Raw genomic sequence first — 19,419 nt, 5'->3', positions numbered from 1 at the left:
CCTCCCCCAAACCCTCTGACCATCCCCCTGGCTGCATGGAGGCAGACCCATCGCCCACTCCGCCCCTCCTGGAGTTGGGGCCTCCAGGCGGAGGTGGGACCTGGGAGCAGGCCCTCCGGTGAGGTCTGGGCCTCCAGAGGCCCCAGAGCAGGAGGGCCCCGCCTGGGCAGCTCCAAGGAAGGAGCCCGGTCTCTTTCCCCCAGCGCAGCGGAGGTGGGGAGCCGCTCGGCCGCAGCCTGCGTCCCTGGAGGTCAGCTTCCCTGGGCCGGCGTGGCCCCTTCTGTCCCGCCTCCCCTCCAGCCGGCCAAGCTGGGGCCGCAGCCCCTACAAAGGCTGCTGAAAGGAGCCAGCTTCGTGCTCCCCGCGGGTCTCTTGGCCACCTGCCCCCCGCCGTCACTTTCCCTACGGGGGTCCCGGCCAGGAGGAGCGCGGCCCCCTCCCTGCCCCAAAAATAAAGAATCGCTCGTGGAGGGGACCAAGTCCCAGGTCACCGGCAGTGCCGAAGCCAAGGTTATTATTGAGCTCAGAACCGGTGGGATGAGGAGCTGTCAGAAATGGAGGACACCAGCGGCTCCTGGCGCGGAGGCAGGCCGGGCCTCTAGCGGTGGGGACGCGGGGCCAAGTCGCAGTCCTGGGGCGGCGGCCTCGGAGCGCAAGGCGCGCGTGTCAGATGGTCTCGTCGTCACTCATGTCCCAGATCTGCGTGGAGAAGGGGAGACGCTCAGTGTCCGCCCGCCACGGGGCCGTCTCAGAGCTGCGCGGCTGCGGCCCCTGGCCCCCCCCCGCGGAAGGAAACCAGGGAGCCGGGCACCCGGGGGCCGCTGGGGTGTGGCCGGGCTCTGCCGTGCGGATCCTGTTGGCCTTCCCGAGGCGGCCCTCGCCGCTGGCCCCGCGGATCGAGAGGCGCTCAGGGCCCCCAAGGGCTCCCCGCACCCTGGGAGGGGCTGGTCCCTGACCCTAGCCCCACAGACTTTCCAAATTCCTAGAATTGGTTGCAAAAGGCCACCTCAGTGCTCAGAGAGCTGAGAGAAGGAACGTGGTGTTTACAGGAGGTTGGCCTAGGAGGCAGGGAGGCGCAGCCAAGGTAAACATCGACATCCACAGCGGCTTGGCTGTCAGCGTGGGGACCGTGGAGAACACACTGAGAGAAGGACATGTCCTCCGAGGACTGCCGCCTGGGGCCGAGCGCTGGTGGTGGGTGTGCCTCACACACACCCCTCCCTGGTGCCCACCCCCTGCTGCCTGAGCACGCTGCGGCGAGACCACGAAGGCCCCGCTGTCTGAAGGCACGAGGACCACATGCAGAGGCTGGGCTCCCCCGGCTCAGAGCAGGCTTGGGCCTGCCCTGTTGGGTGGGATTGGGGGGCGCAGGGGGGTGTGGGTGCCATTCCAACAGAGGCTGCACCCAACACTGCCCCGGTTCCCACCACCTGCAGTGGGAAGAGCCGTTAGAGGGCTCGCTGCACACTTACTCTTCGCTCTCATTCCGTGTACACACACGCCTGTGGAGCCCTCCCCGTGCCACGTGAGGCCAGAGGCTCCCTCCTCCACGACTCACTACAGCCCGTGGGATACCGCTGGAAACTGGCTCAGAGAGGGGCGTCAGTTAGCCCCCGGTCACACAGAAATTAAGGTGCGGGGCTGGGAGCACAGGGGAGTGGGGGTTAGGAGAATAAAGAGGGGGCCGGGACCCCGCAGGTCAGGATGCTCCACCCCCCTGCCCAGGCTCTGGGTACAGGGAGTGGGTCCTGGGAGGGGGACACGGCCCACTCTGTCGCCCTACTGTGTGGTCTAGTGGGGAAGGGCCTCTGCAATTAGCAGGGGAGACAGCAGGCCTGAGCATGGGTGGTGCGGGGGGGTCCAGGCCCTGCCCAGAAGGTTCAGAGGTACAAGTAAGGCACCCAAGGGCGCTGGGACTCTGCTGAAGGGGAGGTGGCATCAGGCATCCTTCTCTAGGCCCAAGATGGGGTTTCTAGGAGAGGGCAGCCCATCCTCTGCCATTGGCTGCTCTCTGGAGGGAGTCTGAATTGTGAACCCCAAGTAATTTCAGGATCAACAAACAGTATCATAAGACTTAATATATAGATGCTAAAAAAAAGCCACACTCACAGAACCAGAGGCTAAACAATGGATGGCAGGGCCTGGAGGAAAGGAGATGGTCAGGGCACGAGCAGCACCGATTCCGAGGACAAATGGTCTGCGGACCACGAAGGGTTTACATGGGCTACAGTCTATGGGTTGGTAGATTTGGTCAGAGTGGTCCTGACTGAGGTCTCCAAGACCACTCTGCCTGTAGACTGCAGACCACTCTAGAGTATACAGGACCACACTGCCTGTACTCTGCTGAAAGACTGCCTACGGTCTGAGCACCACTGCCTCCTGTCTGCAGGACCACGCTGCCTATAATCCCAGGACCACTCTACCTACAGACTGCAGACCAGTCTGTCTAGAGCCTGCAGGAGCTCTCTGCCTACAGTCTCCAAGACCAGTGTGCTTACACTTGACACTGACGGTAGTCAGAGTAGGCCTGTAGGTTGTAGGCAGAGTTGTCTTGATTGTCGTCTACAGAGCACTCTGCCTGTAGTCAGAAGGGGCCCGTGAATGTGCTCTTAATGAATAAAGGTGGTAAAAAATTGGCAAAGATTTAAAAAATTTTAACACTAAGTGCTGGCAAGGGTGTGAATAAACACTTCCAAGAGAAGTATAAATTGGTGCCAGAGATTTGGCAATATGTAACACAAAGCTTTAAAAATCCCTGTAGCCTAAGGAAGAGATAAATGATGTTTTTGTAAGACGATATGCAAGTTTACTTAGAAAACCCAAGAAAATGCTTTGATGAGTACAGATAATAATGAGTATTCAGTAACATAGGAAGATACCAAATTAACGACTCAATCACAGCCTTCCTGTACACAAACGCATCCAGTTAGAAAACATGATGAGAGAGAGGAACCCAGTATAAGAGCAGGGAAAGAGGTAAAGTCCTGGGAAGTAAACCTGACGTAAAATGTAAAACCTGTCTATGGAAGAACTTCAGAACGGTCCTCACGAGGCCTGCGTGAAAGCGCCCCGGGAGAAACGGGGACGCACCCTGTGGTTCTGCACGGGGCAAGTCAGCGTCAGCAAAGATGTCCCCTTTCCTGAGTAAACGTAAATCGAACACAATCCCGATTTTTAAAAAAATCCAGTATCTTTCCTGGAGCTAGACAAGCTGGTTTTAAGTTTATGTGGAAAAAAAAATAAGAGACCCTTTGAGTATGAAAAGAACAGCGAGGAGGCTCCGCTACACTGAGTTTAAACATCATCAAATCTGTAATTTAGACATTGCGGCAGCAGAACCACAGGCCGATGGGCCAGGGGAACCAAATGGCCGAGAAACAGGACAGGATAGGATGTCCAAAGACGTGGAAATCTACTGTTTTAACCATAAAGGTCTGGGAAATGTGATCTCAAATCATTAGAAAAATATGAGCTTTTAAATGATATAAGGACCACTGGAGAGTCATTTCCAAAAAGATAAGATTGATTCCACACCTCACTGTATATCCAAATCAACTCCAAGTGGAGCAGAGACTAAAATTTTTTTTACATCTCTTGAAGGTAAAAAAACTGTTCAAATACTAGATGCAAACATGGGTGAATTTCTTTATAACCTGGGAGTGGGCAGCCTATAATTAAAGTCTATAAACAACAGAAACAGATACACGGATTATGTAAAAACACACAGGAGGAACTCGGCTGGAAAAGCTCTGGAAGCAGAGCTGAAAAGCCATGACACACGCTGGGTGAAAACATAAGCCTGTACCAGCCCCTCATATGTAAAAGCTCTTCTAAAATCAAGGAGGTAAGAACCAATAAACTGATTAAAAAAAGAAAAACAGGCCAAAGCCCAGGCAGTTTACAGAAAAAGACTTGTAAATAGCTTCGATACATAAGAAAAGGTGTTCAACCTTATTTAGAGTAAAAAAAATGCTAAAGCTTTGTAGGACAGGGTTTTCAGAACGTCTCTGAAAGATACCACCATGAAACTGAAAAGGCAGGCCAGAGGCAAACAGCCAAGCTGTACATAAAGAGGAAGTGTATCAAAATATACAAAGAACTCTTCCAGCTCAGTAATAAAGAGACAAATAATCTGATTTTTTTTTTAACATGGGGAAGATTCACCAGATATTTAACAGCAGAGGAAATATAGTACTAATAAGAACCTGAAAAGATGCTCAGCATCCTTAGTCTCCAGGGAAATGCAAATGTAAACCACAACGAGATGGCTGAAGGGCACGTGCAGAGACGCTTGACGTCACTGTTGCTGCTGCTGCTGCTGCTGCTAAGTCGCTTCAGTCGTGTCCGACTCTGTGCGACCCCACAGACGGCAGCCCACCAGGCTCCCCCGTCCCTGGGATTCTCCAGGCAAGAACGCTGGAGTGGGTTGCCATTTCCTTCTCCAGTGCATGAAAGTGAAAAGTGAAAGTGAAGTCGCTCAGTCGTGTCCGACTCCGTGCGACCCCATGGACTGTGTAGCCGACATCACCGTTAGAGATGCATAAACCCAAACCACAGTGAGGCATCGCCTCCCGCTGGCCAGGACGGCCACTGTCAGAACTCTACAACTACCGGAGAGGGTGTGGAGAAAGGGACCCCCAGTACTGCTGGCGGCAGGAGACTGGTGCCGAGTCTATAGAGTACACTACGGAGGTTCCTTAAGAAACTAAAAATCGGATTCCTGTATGATCCAGCAGTCCCACTCCTGGGCATATACACCCTGCAAGCACCGTACTTCCCAGAGATACATGCACCCTCAACGTTCACCGCAGCAGTATTCACAGTCCGCAGGACACGGGAGCGACCTCAATGTCTATCCACAGGTGAATGGGTAGAGAAGATGCGGTACTTAAAGACAATGGGATACCACTCAGTCATGAAAGGGGAATGAAACTGGATGTTTGTAGTGACAAGAACGAACCTAGAGTCTGTCACACAGAGTGAAATGAGTCAGAGAGAGAAAAATATGTATTAGTGCATACGTATGCAGTCTTCCCAGGCGGCGCACTGGTGAATAACCCACCTGCCAGTCCAGGAGATGCAGGGGACGTGGGTTTGATCCCTGGGAAGACGTGGGAAGATCCCCGAGAGTGGGAAGCGGCTACCCCCTCTAGTATTTCTTGCCTGGAAAATTCCATGGACAGAGGAGGCTGGCAGGCTACAGTCCATGGGGTTGCAAAGTGTCGGACATCACTGAATGTGCGCACACGCACACATGCAATCTAAAGATGGTATGAATCTACTTGCAGGGCAGTAAGAGAGACACAGATGTCGAGAACAGACCTGTGGGCACCGTGGGGAGGTGCTGGGACAGACTGAGAGGGCAGCGCTGATGCGCACGGCCCCGCGTAAGAGGCAGAGCTGTGGGAAGCTGCAGTGCAGCCCGGGGCGCTCAGCCCGGAGCCCCGGGACGGCCCGGAGGGGTGCGAGCGAGGGGGCTCGAGAGGAAGGGGAGGGGTGCGTGCACAGAGCTGACCCACTGCTGTACAGCAGACACCAACACAACACTGTAAAGCAGTTATAATCCCATAAAAAGCCCCTAAACATAGAAACTTAGGATCCAACAATCCAGCTCCTGGGCATCTATCTGGAGAAAACTAATTTGAAAAGACCCACACACCCCAGTATCCACAGCAGCATTATTTACAACAGCCAAGATGTCGTAGACATCCTCCTCCGCTGGTGGAGGAGTGTGTAAAGAAGATACGGTACATACATGTGATGGAGTATTAGTCACAGAAAACGAAATAACGCCACCTACAGCGGCATGGACGGACCTAGAGACCGTCATCCTGAGTGAAGTCAGCCAGAACGACGAACATCACACCACCTGGTAAAATATGTGGGACCTAAAGACAGCGGTACAGGTGAACTTACAAAACAGAAGAGGCACGAGTAAGGGACTGACTTTCCCAAGTAAGTAGGCTGCCAGACGGGAACGGGCGTGGGAAGGATCAATTCGGACATGAGGACTGACGTATACACAGGACGACGTGTAAAAGCTAGCTAACAGGGCTTCGGTACAGCTCAGGGAACTCTACTCAGCACTCGGTGGTGTCCACATGGGGAAAGCGTCTAAAATAAGAGTGGGTGTATGTAGGAATGACTTACATCTCTGCCCCTGAAGCTAATACGACAACATAAGTCAACTGCATTCCAGTAAACATCTTCTAAGAAAGGAAGCAAGCCACGAAGAGCCAGCGCCCCTCGCCTTCTGGAACGGCCGAGGTGAAAACCTGTGGCTGGCCAAGCCGACGGTCGGTGAGAACGGAGGGCGGGGCGGCCGGAGCTCAGCCAGCGCTGCTGGTGGGGCTGGAAGGGGCACGGCCGCTCCGGGGAAGGCCTGGAGACGGGGAGCCCACACGCACAGCTCCCCTGTGCCCCCAAGGAACACAACACGGGCTTGCAAAAGGATTGTGCCCGAAGGTTCACGGCGGGCTTGGTGTGTAGCAGGTGCAGCCTACACCCAACCCATCGAGAGGCAAACGGACACCACACAGTGGGCGCTGCCCACCCTCGAAGGAGCCCGCCTCCAGGGCACGGAGCCGCGTGCACACACCTCAGGGTCGCTCCGCTGAGTCACGGGAGCCTCCGGACACAAGACTGCACGCTCCATAAATCCATTCACGGGAAATTCTGGAAAGGGCAAGACTAATCTGTGGCGACAGAAAGTAGATCATCTGCCACACTCACCAAACTACACACTTGAAACAGGTGTGTTTTACTACACGTCAACTGCACTACAGTAAAAGTGATTACAAAAAAAGCTACACAGACCGTTTCTCATCACTCAGATTGGCAAAAGCCCCAGAGCTTGACAGTGCGAGTACTGCGGGGAAACGCTGCTGTCCTGCCCCTGCCAGGACGCAGGCCTTCAGACCCACGGACCAAAGTGCAGCGATACTAACGGAACGATACACTGGAAGTTAAAGCAGATGGCTACCTCTTAGGCGCGGGTGGAATGGACGCGCGGCTGCTTTGAACATATCTTTTTCACTTTACAATCAAGTAAATGTTTTGCATATTTAAAACACCAAAAACAAAAACAACAGAAAGCACAGGCAGAAAACCAAGAGACCCGGGTTCGATCCCTGGGTTGGGAAGATCCCGTGGAGGAGGAAATGGCAGCCCACTCCAGTATCCTGGCCTGGGAAATTCCATGGGCGGAGGAGCCTGGCAGGCTACAGTCCATGGGGTTGCAGAGGCAGACATGACTGAGCGCGCACACACATAAGATGGGCTCAGGAATGAACAGACGTTTCTCCAAAACAGACAGATGGCCAAGAAGCGCCTGAAAAGACACTTGATCATCACTAGGCTTCAGGACAGCACAAAGCAAAGCCTCAAGGAGATAGCACTCTGCACCCATTCAGTTCAGTTCAGTTCAGTCGCTCAGTGCTGTCCGACTCTTTGCGACCCCATGAATCGCAGGACGCCAGGCCTCCTGTCCATCACCAACCCCCGGAGTTCACTCAGACTCAAGTCCATCAAGTCAGTGATGCCATCCAGCCATCTCATCCTCTGTCGTCCCCTTCTCCTCCTGTCCCCAGTCCCTCCCAGCATCAGAGTCTTTTCCAGAGTCAACTCTTCACATGAGGTGGCCAAAGTACTGGAGTTTCAGCTTCAGCATCATTCCCTCCAAAGAAATCCCAGGGCTGATCTCCTTCAGAATGGACTGGTTGGATCTCCTTGCAGTCCAAGGGACTCTCAAGAGTCTTCTCCAACACCACAGTTCAAAAGCATGAATTCTTCGGTGCTCAGCCTTCTTCACAGTCCAACTCTCACATCCATACGTGACCACGGGAAAAACCATAGCCTTGACTAGACGAATCTTTGTTGGCCAAGTAATGTCTCTGCTTTTGAATATGCTATCTAGGTTGGTCATTACTTTCCTTCCAAGGAGCAAGCGTCTTTTAATTTCATGGCTGCAGTCACCATCTGCAGTGATTTTGGAGCCCAAAAAAATAAAGTCTGACACTGTTTCTACTGTTTCCCCATCTATTTCCCATGAAGTGATGGGACTGGATGCCATGATCTTCGTTTTCTGAATGTTGAGCTTTAAGCCAACTTTTTCACTCTCTACTTTCACTTTCATCAAGAGGCTTTTGAGTTCCTCTTCACTTTCTGCCATAAGGGTGGTATTATCTGCATATCTGAGGTTATTGATATTTCTCCCGGCAATCTTGATTCCAGCTTGTGTTTCTTCCAGTCCAGTGTTTCTCATGATGTACTCTGCATATAAGTTAAATAAACAGGGTGACAATATACAGCCTTGACGTACTCCTTTTCCTATCTGGAACCAGTCTGTTGTTCCATGTCCAGTTCTAACTGTTGCTTCCTGACCTGCATACAGATTTCTCAAGAGGGAGGTCAGGTGGTCTGGTATTCCCATCTCTTTCAGAATTTTCCACAGTTTATTGTGATCCACACAGTCAAAGGCTTTGGCATAGTCAATAAAGCAGAAATAGATGTTTTTCTGGAACTCTCTTGCTTTTTCCATCATCCAGTGGATGTTGGCAATTTGATCTCTGGTTCCTCTGCCTTTTCTAAAACCAGCTTGAACATTAGGAAGTTCATGGTTCACGTATTGCTGAAGCCTGGCTTGGAGAATTTTGAGCATTACTTTACTAGCGTGTGAGATGCGTGCAAGTGTGCAGTAGTTTGAGCATTCTTTGGCATTGCCTTTCTTTGGGATTGGAATGAACACTGACCTTTTCCAGTCCTGTGGCCACTGCTGAGTTTTCCAAATTTGCTGGCATATGGAGTGCAGCACTTTCACAGCATCATCTTTCAGGATTTGAACTAGCTCAACTGAAATTCCATCACCTCCACTAGCTTTGTTCGTAGTGATGCTTTCTAAGGCCCACTTGACTTCACATTCCAGGATGTCTGGCTCTAGATGAGTGATCATACCATCGTGATTATCTGGGTCATGAAGATCTTTTTTGTACAGTTCTTCTGTGTATTCTTGCCACCTCTTCTTAATATCTTCTGCTTCTGTTAGGTCCATACCATTTCTGTCCTTTATCGAGCCCATCTTTGCATGAAATGTCCCCTTTGTATCTCTAATTTTCTTGAAGAGATCTCTAGTCTTTCCCATTCTGTTGTTTTCCTCTATTTCTTTGCATTGATCGCTGAAAAAGGCTTTCTTATCTCTTCTTGCTATTCTTTGGAACTCTGCATTCAGATGCTTATATCTCCTTTTCTCCTTTTGCTTTTCACTTCTCTTCTTTTCACAGCTATTTGTAAGGCCTCCCCAGACAGCCATTTTGCTTTTTTGCATTTATTTTCCATGGGGACGGTCTTGATCCCTGTCTCCTATACAATGTCACGAACCTCAGTCCATAGTTCATCAGGCACTCCATCTATCAGATCTAGGCCCTTAAATCTATTTCTCACTTCCACTGTATAATCATAAAGGATTTGATTTAGGTCATACCTGAATGGTCTAGTGGTTTTCCCTACTTTCTTCAATTTAAGTCTGAATTTGGCAATAAGGAGTTCATGGTTTGAGCCACAGTCAGCTCCTGGTCTTGCTTTTGCTGACTGTATAGAGCTTCTCCATCTTTGGCTGCAAAGAATATAATCAATCTGATTTCGGTGTTGACTGTCTGATGATATCCATGTGTAGAGTCTTCTCTTGTGTTGTTGGAAGAGGATGTTTGCTATGACCAGTGTGTTCTCTTGGCAAAACTCTATTAGTCTTTTCCCTGCTTCATTCTGTATTCCAAGGCCAAATTTGCCTGTTACTCCAAGTGTTTCTTGACTTCCTACTTTTGCATTCCAGTCCCCTATAATGAAAAGGACATCTTTTTTGGGTGTTAGTTCTAGAAGATCTTGTAGGTCTTCATAGAACCGTTCAGCTTCTTCAGCGTTACTGGTTGGGGCATAGACTTGGATTACTGTTATACTGAATGGTTGCCTTGGAAACGAACAGAGATCATTCTGTCGTTTTTGAGACTGCATCCAAGTACTGCATTTCTGACTCTTTTGTTGACCATGATGGCTACTCCATTTCTTCTGAGGGATTCCTGCTCGCAGTAGTAGATATAATGGTCATCTGAGTTAAATTCACCCATTCCAGTCACCCATTAGGCTGGCTTTAGTCAAACAGTCAGGCGGTAGCCAGTGTCGGCAAAGGTTTGGGGGAACTGAACGCAAGACGGTGAGGCTTCTTTGGAAAGCAGTTCAGCAGCTCATCAGACAGTTCCCAAATCACCCAGAAACCCCACTCCTGGGTGTAAACCCAAGAGAAATGAAAGTCCACTTCCACACAAACAGTAGAGCATGAATGTTCACAGCACTATTCATAACAGTGAAAGAAACCACCCAAATGTCCACTGAGTGGTCAGTGGAAAACGGGGCCCCTCCCTGCGGTGGAGTATTATTTGGCCAAACACCTGCCTACGCTCCATCTTCTTGAGAGTCTGAGGACTTTGGGGAGACCGTCCCCTTTCACACGGAGGCCCCTCAAGTGCAGAGGGACTTCTGTAACCCGCCACGGAGGCCGAGCCACTAAGGGGGAGAGTGGAGGCTCTTCCTGCTTTATTTCACCATGTCCTTACTGCTGAGCGAAATTCCTTCTACAGAAAGGGACAGAAGCGTGTGCCTGGACTCCCATCCTGTTAGGCGGGCATGCAGTGAGAAGCCCCACGGCCAACGGCACGCAAAGGAAGCATGGCCAGCCCAGGCAGAGGAAAGGCCAGGCGGGGCGCCCTGGCTCCCTGGGCTCCCCGCTCCGGCCCCCGATCCTGTTCAGAAAGCTGAGCCTGCATTGTTCTGGCCCCCTGGGAGAGGACCGGCTGCAGCCTGTGCTCCGGCTGGCTGGGGGGCCTGGGCGGTCTCTGACGGGGGTGGGGGGGTCGTCCTGCAGCAGGGACAGCCCGCCCAGAGGAGGTGCTGCTGCCCGCAGGCCAGTGTAGGGGTGTGGGCGGGAGGGGGACCCCCAATCTGGGGAAGGGGAGCCGTCCAACCGTCAGGGTGCACGCTGGACCACACGCACTGGGGGGCTCCAGGCCTCCTGGTCCACTCTCCCGGAGACACGGACGCGTTTCAAGGGGCCGTTCGTCATGCGGTTTCAAACTTGTGTCCCATTTCTGGACCACACTGCTGGAGCCCGCAGACTAGGGTTTTTCTTTGGTAAACACCATAATTATTCCGTAAATGGCACAATTATATTTGTGCGTGTGTTAAAAGTATTCATTTGTTCAATGTAAACATTTAAAATAGGCCACAGTTTTTGAAACTTGGTTTTAGAGTTTCTATTTTTTTTAAGATTAAAAATAAAAACCTGTGGGTCTCTCTGTGCAGCCCTGCTCCCCACACCCCCCTGGCCGGCACCCTCGGAGGCACGAGTCTTCCCACTGGGAAGATGCGGGGGTTGGGGGTGGCGAGGGGGGGTCACTGGACAGCGCTTCCCCAGCAGGGGTTGAGCCAGGGTTCTGTCCACTTGGGGGGAGAAGGAAGGTCCCATCATGGGTCCACGTGGCTCGTGCTAACAGCCATCCATTCAGTCATTCCCTTGCGCACACGGTGGTGCTGCACGGACAGGAGGAGGGCAGGGGGCCCCTTCATTTCCTGCCTGTCCAGGTGGCCAGGACTTCTCTCACGAAACCTGCGGAGGCTGGGGGGCGGGGGGGCCAGGGAGGGTTCCCTGCTCACCAGCCTCAGCATCCCCCATCCTCAGCTCTGTGTTTTAGTCTGTGCCTCTGCCTGACTCCCTGGAGGACTGGGCGCTCCTGAGGGCGGGGCCCGGCCTGTGGGACCCCTGTGCTCCCAGCCCTGCTGGAGGGCCTGGCCCAATACGTAGCTTCTGAATGAACAAGATTCAGAACCGTCTGCTCCGGGAACGGAACCACTCTTCCACAGCGGAGAAAGGAGAGGGGAATGTCGGGTGTGAACAGAACACCCAAGCATCAAGCAGTAAAGAAAGGGTCCGTCAAGCCTCCTATGTGGTTGCTAGGAATGTAAGTTGCTGTGGCCACTAAGGAGAACAGTATGGAGGTTCCATAAAAAAAAAAAAAAGCACAGCGAGAGCCACCCCATGACCCTGCGATCCCACTCCTGGGCACATACCTGGGGAAAAACATGGTCTAAATGGGTACATGCACCCCGGTGCTCACAGCGGTGCGTTTCCAGCAGCCAAGACGTGGAAGCGACCTAGACGCCCACTGACAGAGGAACGGATACAGAGGATGCACGCGTACACAATGAAATGCCAGCCATTGGAAACAATGAGATAATGCCGCCTGCAGCCACACGCATGGACCTAGAGAGTGTCACACTGAGCGAAGTCAGTCAGACGGAGGAGAGATATCATACGACATCCCTTACACGTGAAATCTAAAAGGAAATTACACAAATGAATTTATCTACAAAACAGAAACACACTCACAGAGAACAAACTTATGGTTGCCAGGGGGAGGACTGGAGGGAAGGTGCCAGGGGGAGGACTGGAGGGAAGGTGCCAGGGGGTGGACTGGAGGGAAGGTGCCAGCGGGGAGGACAGGAGGGAAGGTGCCAGCGGGGAGGACTGCAGGGAAGGTGCCAGGGGGAGGACTGGACGGAAGGGACAGTTGGGGAGTTTGGGCTGGACATGTACACACGGCTATACTTAAAACGGACAACCAGCAAGGGCCTTGTGGGATAGCACGGGGAACTCTGTTCAATGTTGTGTGGCAGCCTGGATGGGAGCAGAGTTTGGGGAGAATGGATACATGTATGGCTGAGTCACTCTGCTATGCACGTGAAATTATCACAATCTCGTTGATCGGTTCCACGCCAATATAAAACTGCTTTCTTTCAGTCCCTCAGTCCACCTGCTTTGCTGGGCATCCTGGCAGGTCAAGCCCTTGGCTTCCAGGCCCACGGGATGGTGGGGCAGGGCTGTGGGCGCCTCCTGCCAGGTAGGCGGGCAGTGGAGCCACCTTCGAGACCAGACCACTGATGCCTCATCCCCCTTCCTGGGAGCCCCCAGCGGGCCCTATGCCAGGCCCTGGGGGTGCAGAGTGGTGGGCAGCTCTTGCTTGTGGACTCCCAGAGGCCTGGAAGTGGGCTTAGTCCTGGCCGGGGATGAAGCTGTGTGTGAACAGCAGTGGGGGGCTAACCTGTCTGTCTGGCGGCGGTTCGCAGCACACGCCTCTGGGGAGGGGCACCAGGTAGAGGCTCAGGCAGGCCCTGGGTTCCCAGCCCGTGCTCCGGTCACACCAAGGGATAGCCCTGCCCTCTCTTTCACAGTCAGCCCAGCATCTGAGCGCACAGCGCACACACGGTTTCCCCGGGTGCACCCTGCGGTCGGAAGCTGAAGACCCTTCCGCCCCTCAGACAGGGGCGACTGGTGGGAACTGCCTGGGCTGCTGGTGGAGCAGACAACGTCCTCAGGGACAACAGATGGGAGAGACAGGGCCGCGGGTTCAGGCAGGAGGCCAGGGTGGAGGGGGAGGGCCCCCGCAGGGGAGCCCACGCCCGCATGGGACGGCCGGGCCGGTGCTGTCATGGACCATCCCAGCCCCTCACCCACCTCCATCCACCTGCCTTTTGCCCTCCTTCGGGGAGACGAAATGACCCCGCAGGGCCCCTCCTCCGGGATGTGCACGCCCCCCGGGGCACCCCACCCTGGTGCTTCCCCTTCTGAAAGACACCCTCCTGCTACTCCAGCCTCAGCCCAAACACTCAAACCTCCTCTCGCCTGGCCTCTGCTGGGTGCCAGATGTGGGAAGGAATTAAGGCCCGACCCTCTTCCCGGGGAAACCTCACCCAAATTCAGGCTGGAGGAGGCGCAGCTAGAACTCGCAGAACTCGGAACTCGGGAGTGTCCGAGGCTAAACTTCTCAGCAGCCTCCCCCTTTGCCTTCCCCACGGGCACCAGATTCAGGGGCCCTCTGGGCACTGCCCCTCAGTTCCAGAAAGGAGACTAGGTTTTACTAGAAAGAAACTGTGGTGGCCAAGGCACCTGGTAGGCTGCGAATAAGGACTTCACTGCATACACCAGCAGGCGATGGTCAAAGGGACTGATAATGTGTATAAAACAGATAACTAATGAGAACCTGAGGGCTTCCCTGGTAGCTCAGCTGGTAAAGAATCCGCCTGTAATGCAGGAGACCCCGGTTTGATTCCTGGGTCAGGAAGATCCTCTGGAGAAGGCAAAGGCTATCCACTCTAGTATTCTGGCCTGGAGAATTCCATGGACTGTGTAGTCCATGGGGTCGCAAAGAGTCGGACACGACTTGAGCAGACTTTCACTTTCAGTGAGAACCTACTATACAACTCAGGGAACTCTATTCCATGTTGTGAAAGTGAAGTCGCTCAGTCGCTCAGTCGTGTCCGACTCTTTGCGACCCCACGGACTGTAGTCTACCAGGGTCCATCCATGGGATTTTCCAGGCAAGAGTACTTGGAGTGGGTTGCCATTTCCTTCTCCAGGTAATCTTCCCATCCCAGGGATGGAACCCTGTCTCCGGCATTGCAGGCAGACGCTTTATTGTCTGAGCTACCAGGGAAGCCCCATGCTGTGGGGTGAGCTGAATAGGAAGGAAATCCAAAAGAGTTGGCTGCAGTGGCAGCAGGAGTGGGGACTCTCCCCGGGGTTGGGGGACGACTCTGTCTGGCTGCAGCCCCCACAGCTGATAAAGCCCACAGAGGGGCGAGGCAGGACCTGGGCACAGCCTGGGCCACACGGCACCTCTGGGGGCCTCTGTCCCCCCAACCCCTACACAGGTGCTCTGGGCTCCAGGTGACAAGAGGTGATGAGAACAGCCTTACACCCCAGAACCAAGATCCAGAGAAAAGAGCCAGCACGCTGGGCCGGCCCTCTCGAGTGCCGGGGTCGCCTGGGTGGTCCTCACCTCCCTGCTCCAGGTACCTAGAACATAGCAGACGTGGGACACAGACAAGGGACAGGAGGGGGCCCTGGAGGGGGGCCAGGGGCCGTCCTCTCCAAGGAGGCGCGGGAGGGAAGCGGAGAGAAGAGGCTGCTGTGAGTGGTACCCAGGCTGGAGGCACAGAACTCAACACCACCACTAGCTGACAGTCCCCCCGGCTTGCATCCACCTTCTCGGGGCCGCTCGGGCGCTGGGGGCAGAAGGACGTGGGTGGGCGGGGAGACGGTACAGCCCATGGTGGGCAGGGGGCTCAAGCCACCCCTTGGGCCAGAAAAGAGAACCTGCTGGCTGGGGCTGCTGTCCTTGTCCTTCCCCCTCACACATACCCCGGGGGAGGAGGGCATCCAGAGAGCCCGGTCCAGCACCAGAGGGAGGATCAGGCAGGTGGTAAACATGCTTTCAGGCAAGTTTTAATGATATGATAAAATGATCAGAAGTGTCTGAAATGAAAGGAGAAAATAAAACTGTATGCTTAGTCTGACCCTGGGGCTTGCAGGGGAAAAAAAAGAGCCAGAAGCAGAAAGCAGATTGAGTAGTGAAAATCACGGGTGTGAGTTTCATTCTTGATTTGAGCATTTTTTTTTTTTTTTATAATACTCGGGAAGCTCAAATGGTAGAGAGTTCACCTGCAGTGTGGGAGACCTGGGTTCGATCCCTGGGTTGGGAAGATCCCCTGGAGAAGGGCACGCCTACCCACTGACTATTCTTGCCTGGAAAATCCCCATGGACAAAGGAGCCTGGCGCGGTACACCCCATAGGGTCAGACACAACCGAGCGACTCACACTTTCACTTTATGGCGCTGACCTGTGACCTCTGTGATGGGGAAAAAGTGTGGTGTAAAGAGGTGGGATCCTGACACCCCCTCTCCCCTGCCCAGTGTGTGGAGGTGAGGGTGTGGTTCTGGGCGCCAGGACTAGCCGCTGTTGCTCTCTTGCGCTTTTCGCTCCCAGGAAGTGCTGAGGAGTAAAGGGAGACAGTCTGGAAGAGGGGGCTCCCTCCCTCCGGGCATGTCCTTAAAGGAGCCCAGCATCTAAGAGCCCTGAGGGGGCTTTATGGCATAAAGATGGGGTCTAATTGAGCACTGTTGCAGGGGTCGGTGGGGTCCAGGGATGAGGACAGGTGAGGAGCGGCAGCCTCGGGTTCCCAACCCCTCGTCTGGAAGGAGGGAGACTAAAATAGCAGAGAGTGACTAACTTCAGGGTGTGGACTCCCCGCTGCATTTGGGCAGGAGCGGGGACTTATTCTGGGGACGACGTGAAGGAAGGGGGCATGTGGGGGAAAGCAGCCAGGCCCCAGGCTTGTTTGCTTTCTTCCTGACTTCAAAACACATTTTTCAAATTAGGTGGTAAGAACACAGGGCGATTTCTGTGGCACCAAAATACTTTCTTTCAAGATATGATTTATATGTTTGACCCACATTTTAAATGAAATGATTATTGAGATAAATGGCCGTGCTGGAGGCTGCAAAATGGTTTCCATTATGTAGTTCTTCTTTTCAGGGCCTCAGAGACTTTCTGAAGAGTGCCCCATAAAAAGGCGGGCGCTCTGGCATTTCTGTTCTCTGCCTCAGAGGGCTTTCGGGGTCAAACGCTGGGGAGGGGGAGGCGGGCGGGAGGCAAGTGTGTGAGCTCAGAGCTCCAGCGTGAGGTGAATGCAGCATCTAAACAGATGTAGGAGAAGCGACTTGGTACCAAGAGGAGAATTGGGAAACTAAATCTGCAAATGCAGGTGCCCTGGGCCAGGTGCAACCCCTGCAGGAGTCTCCTGAGTGCTGGCCTCTGGGCAGGACCAGCAGAGGCCACGGATGAGACAGAGGTGGATCCCCTGGACTCGGCACCAAAGAACAGGAACCTGAGTGTGGTCCGGAGATGAGGGTGGATCACAGCCGAGAAACAGACCCCTCCCCACACACACGGGTCGAACGACCTTCAACCAAGCTGCCAAAGAAAGTGGTGGGGAAAGGAGTGCCTTCCCACCACGTGGTGCTCAAACAGCTAGATCTCCTCATGGAGAAAAATGAACCTGAGCTTTATCCCAAATCACACACAGAAATGAATCTGAAATGAATCATGGACATATATGTAAAAGCAAAAGGCATCTTCTTTAATTGACGAGACATAGATGTAGGCAAAGAATTCCTAAGATACCAAAAGTATAGACCATAAAATAAACAATAGACTGGATTTCATCAAAGTTCAAAGCTTTTTCTCTTTTAAAGACAACGCTAAAGAAATTAAGAAGCAAGCCAAAGATACTGAGAAAACACGTGTGATGCAGACAGATAAGTGACAAAGGACCTCTGTCCAGAAACTATAAGGAACTCATGACTCAATCATAGGAAGATAAATTACCCAGTGGAAACATGGTCAAAAGGTTTGAGCGAAGTGTCATGAAAGAATACAGACAGTAATTAAATACATGAGAAGATGGTCAACATCCACTGTCATCAGAAAGCTGAAATAAAACCCATGTACCCACCCAAATGGCCAAAATTAAAGGGAAGACCAGCTTTCAGAGTTGAAAACAACAGAATTCTCACACTCTGCTGATGGAAGAGATGGCATACACCTTTGATACACAGTTCAACAGCTTCTGAAAAATGAAATATGTACCCCACAAGACAGAACTAAATTCAGATATCAATTAAATAAACTCCTATATACTGACAAAAACTTAAATATGAACTTATAATGATAACCCAGCAATTCCAGTTCTAGGTAATCACTCAGACAAATGGAAACACATGTCCACACAGAGACCTGTTCAACAATCACACATCGGAGCTTTATTTTTAATAGTCTCAAACTGGAAACAAATACTCATTGATAAATAAGTGAATAAACAATTATGATATAAAATGGGATACTTTTCAGCAATTAAAAAAAACTACTGACCCATGCAAGGAAATGGAAGAATCTCAAAAATTTACTGAACAGAAGAAGCTACACAGAAGAGTATTCAATATATGATTCCAAAACACGACCCTAAAATTTGTATGGAACCACAAAAGGCCCCCAGATAGCCAAAGCAATCTTGAGGAAGAACAGAGCTGGAACCATCACACTCCCTGATTTCAAACTACACTACAAACTATAGTAATTAAACCAGTGCGGTACGGGCATCAATACAGACACAGAGGCCGATGGAGCAGGACAGACAGCTCAGAAATAAGGCCCTGGGTTTATGGTCAGGTACTACTTGACAAAGGAGCCAAGAATACGCGATAGTGTTTTCAGTACATGGCGTTAGGAAAACCAGTAAACCACACGCAGAAAAATGAGACTGGATCCTTATCTTGTACCACTCACAAAAATTAACTCAAAAGGGATTAAAAACTTACACATAAGACCTGATACAAAAAACCTGATATGGAAGAAACTCCTTGACATTGGTCTTGGCAATGGTCCTTTTTATATGATACCAAAAGCACAAGTAAGGAGAGCAAAATTCAACAAGTGGACTCGTCAAGCTAAAAAGATTCTGCAGAGCGGAAGAAACTATGAAACAAAAAGGAAATCTACAAACGGGAGAAAAAGCCTTAAGTCACTCATTCGTGACTCCTTGTGACCCCATGGACTGTAACCCACCAGGCTCCTCTGTCCAAGGAATTCTATAGGCAAGAATATTAGAGTGGGTTACCATTTCCTTCTCCAAGGGATCTTCCTGACCCAGAGATCGAACCTGGGTCTCCCTCACTGCAGGCAGAATCTTTACTGTCTGAGCCACCAGGAGAGCCCGAGAATGGAAGAAAATCTTTGCAAATCATATATGAGATAAGGGGTTAATATCCAAAATATATAAGGAACTCATACAACTTAGTAACAACCACTACCACCACCACCACCACAAAACTAAACAATAATCTAAGCAATCTGGTTTTAAAAATGAGCAGAGGAACTAAATAGACATTTGTCCAAAGACATGCAGACGGCCAACAGGCACCAGAAAAGATGCTTAACATCACTCGTCATCAGGGAAATGCACATCAAAACCACAACGAGGTATTACCTCATACCTGTTAGAATGGCTAGCATCAAAGAGACAAACAACCAGTGCTGGTGAGGATGTGGAAAAAAGGCAATCCTTGTACACTGTTGGTGGGAATACAAATTGGTTCAGTTTAGGATGGAAAACATTTATGGTAGTTCCTCAAAAAAAGAGTAAAGAAGAGAACTACTTTCTGATCCACTGATTCCACTCCTGGGTATCTATCCAAAGGAAATGAAAACAGGATATTAAACAGATACATGCGATTCCGTGTTTACTGCAGTGTCATTCACAACCAAGATACGAACACAACCTACGCGTCTGTCAACAGATGAACAGATAAAGACACACACAGTGGAGTACAGTCAGCCGAGAGAGAGGGAAATCCTGGGGGCACGGTGCTCAGTGATGCGGGCCACACGGAGGAAGACAGACACTGTGTGATCTCACATACGTGGGACAAAACAGGCAAACTTGTAAGAGCAGAGAACGGGGTGATGGGTACCAGAGGCT

General features: G+C 51.8%; 1 protein-coding gene across 7 annotated transcripts in view; it reads right to left on the bottom strand.

Annotated features, from left to right (window-relative positions):
• The window catches only part of ATG7 (autophagy related 7), a 293,009-nt gene that overhangs the window by 18,761 nt on the left and 254,829 nt on the right, over positions 1-19,419 (bottom strand). For 4 of the 7 annotated variants that reach the window (XR_011563075.1, XM_070776865.1, XM_070776868.1 and 1 more), the window contains one exon: positions 469-699. The exons of the other annotated variants lie outside the window; for them this stretch is intronic. Coding sequence is in view for 3 of the 4 variants with exons in the window: in XM_070776865.1 (XP_070632966.1) it covers positions 667-699 (33 nt within the window). In the remaining variant the exon portion in view is untranslated. Of the gene's footprint in view, positions 1-468; positions 700-19,419 lie in introns of those variants that run through there. 7 annotated transcript variants of the gene reach the window in all.

Source organism: Bos indicus, chromosome 22 (assembly GCF_029378745.1).
Source record: "Bos indicus isolate NIAB-ARS_2022 breed Sahiwal x Tharparkar chromosome 22, NIAB-ARS_B.indTharparkar_mat_pri_1.0, whole genome shotgun sequence".
Classification (NCBI taxonomy): Eukaryota; Metazoa; Chordata; class Mammalia; order Artiodactyla; family Bovidae; genus Bos; species Bos indicus.
Note: the sequence above shows the minus strand (reverse complement) of the source record. Positions and strands in the feature narration are given on the sequence as shown.